Source organism: Nicotiana sylvestris, chromosome 11 (genome assembly GCF_000393655.2).
Source record: "Nicotiana sylvestris chromosome 11, ASM39365v2, whole genome shotgun sequence".
Lineage (NCBI taxonomy): Eukaryota > Viridiplantae > Streptophyta > Magnoliopsida > Solanales > Solanaceae > Nicotiana > Nicotiana sylvestris.
The window spans coordinates 120,617,966-120,619,898 of NC_091067.1; the positions used below are offsets into that span (position 1 = coordinate 120,617,966).

Consider the following 1,933-nt stretch of genomic DNA (forward strand, 5'->3'; position numbering starts at 1 on the left):
AAATGACACGACGGAACTACTGCAACTCTTGGAATTCCATTCCGACCCCTATATCAAAATCTCGCTTACCAACCGGAAATCGATAAAATATCAACTTCGCCAATTCAAGCCTAAATATACTTCGAACCTCCAAAACTCATTTTGATCACACTCCTAAGTCCTAAATAACCTCCTGAAGATAACCGAACCATCGAAACTCACATCTGAGCCCTCTAACACACAAGTTAACATCCAGTTGACCTTTTCAACCTAAACTCACTCCAAAGAGACTAAGTGTCTCAAGTCTTACCAAATCCTTTCCGAACCCGAGCCAACCAACCCGACCACACATAGAACCGATAGACAAAGCAATAAGAAGAAGAAATGGGAGAAACAGAGCATTAACTCATGAGACGACTTGCCGGGTCGTCACATGGTCACTTCCTTTTAGTCCAAAAATGGGAGCCAAATTTTGTTGCTTTAGAAGTAAAACAATTGCTCACTGCAGTTTGGATTCGTTTACCTCAACATCTAACTGAATTTAATGATGGAATTATTTTACAAACAATTAGAAATAAAGTTGGGATGTTGTTAAAAATAGATGCTTGTACTTCAGCCACTTTGAGAGGGCGATATGCTAGATTATGCGTCAAAATTCCTCTTGATTATCCAGTTAAGCTATACATTATTATTGGTTCGCACAAGCAACACATCTTATATGAAGGGGACAACTTTTTATGCAAAAGATATGGAAGGTTAGGCCATTCATCCCTACATTGTTCCTATGTTGTCTTGTCTTCTCCACAAGAAACTATGTTACATGCCAATTCTCAACAAATAACTACCAACACAAATGGTGGAGAATGGCAAACGGCGGTATTCTTAAGGAGAAAGAAATTTCCTCAGAAAACAAAGGCTGAGCAAATCGGTGAATCACCTGCCACAGGTATTAATGTCAAGATTTTTGATGCATCAACAAGTAAGTATCTCAATATCCAAAAACTAAAATATAAAAGCAAAGATTTACCATTGGAGCTGCACACAGATAAAAGAAAATCTCGATTAGTTTCTGAAACTGTTATTCCTCCTGTAGTCAAGCCTCTCCATGGGAAAAATAATTTTTTATTATTAGAAAATCAGCCCATGGTTTATGAAAATACCACTAATAAGAAAACCACTATTTAAGATCATCATGACCAATGCATGGACAACCTTAGAGGTGGACTCCTAGAGCCCAACGTGGATATCTCTAAGAGTGCCACAACAATTACTAGCTAACCTATTACTAGTTTTAAAACCTCTTCCAATAATTAAAAAAAAAAACTCAAAAACACGAATTTTCTATTCCCTCCACTACCAACAACGAGACTTGTGTTACCAATGTAATTAGTAATTTTAATAATTCTAATAACATTACTACTTCTAATTAATCTAAAATCTCCTCACACTTGTCCTCTGAAAATATATTTGATAAGCAAATGTCAGATACTCTTATTCGCGTGTCCTCTACTAAATCCATGGAACTTTCCAATCCTATTATTACTTTCAATGAAAAATTACCTAAAAGCTCTTGTTACTATAAGGCACAATCCTTGGCCACTGAAATACATTTAAGTAGCCAAATGGCTAGAGCTAAAGAAAAAAATTCACAAGATATATCCTTGCAAGATCATACCAAAGACAACATCCATACTATGCAACTAGACTCTATTGCAATTGATTTGTCTATCCTTTCTCCAGATGCTCTTACATCCCCACTTGAACTTCCAATTAAAATTTCTAATATTGAGAATAATTCCAAAAATACCATTGTTCTTAAAAAAAGAGATGCAGACTAATCAAAGTTTCGGACAATCTTCATCCACTCCCACCCCTTCCAATGGAGACCATTCCTCCTCACAATCCTCCAGAACTAGAAGGAAAAAAAATAACAGTGAGGAAGGAAGGTTTTCCT

General features: G+C 36.3%; 1 protein-coding gene across 1 annotated transcript; it reads left to right on the top strand.

The window, feature by feature from the left end:
- The first annotated feature begins 387 nt into the window (after positions 1–387).
- Positions 388–1,164, top strand: LOC138881574 (uncharacterized). The gene has a single exon (XM_070161810.1). The coding sequence runs from the start codon at positions 388–390 to the stop codon at positions 1,162–1,164; it is 777 nt and encodes a 258-aa protein (XP_070017911.1).
- The last annotated feature ends 769 nt before the right edge of the window (positions 1,165–1,933 follow it).

Excerpts from the sequence above, each read along its gene's own strand:
- LOC138881574 (XM_070161810.1), top strand. The coding sequence starts at position 388 with ATGAGACGACTTGCCGGGTCGTCACATGGTCACTTCCTTTTAGTCCAA.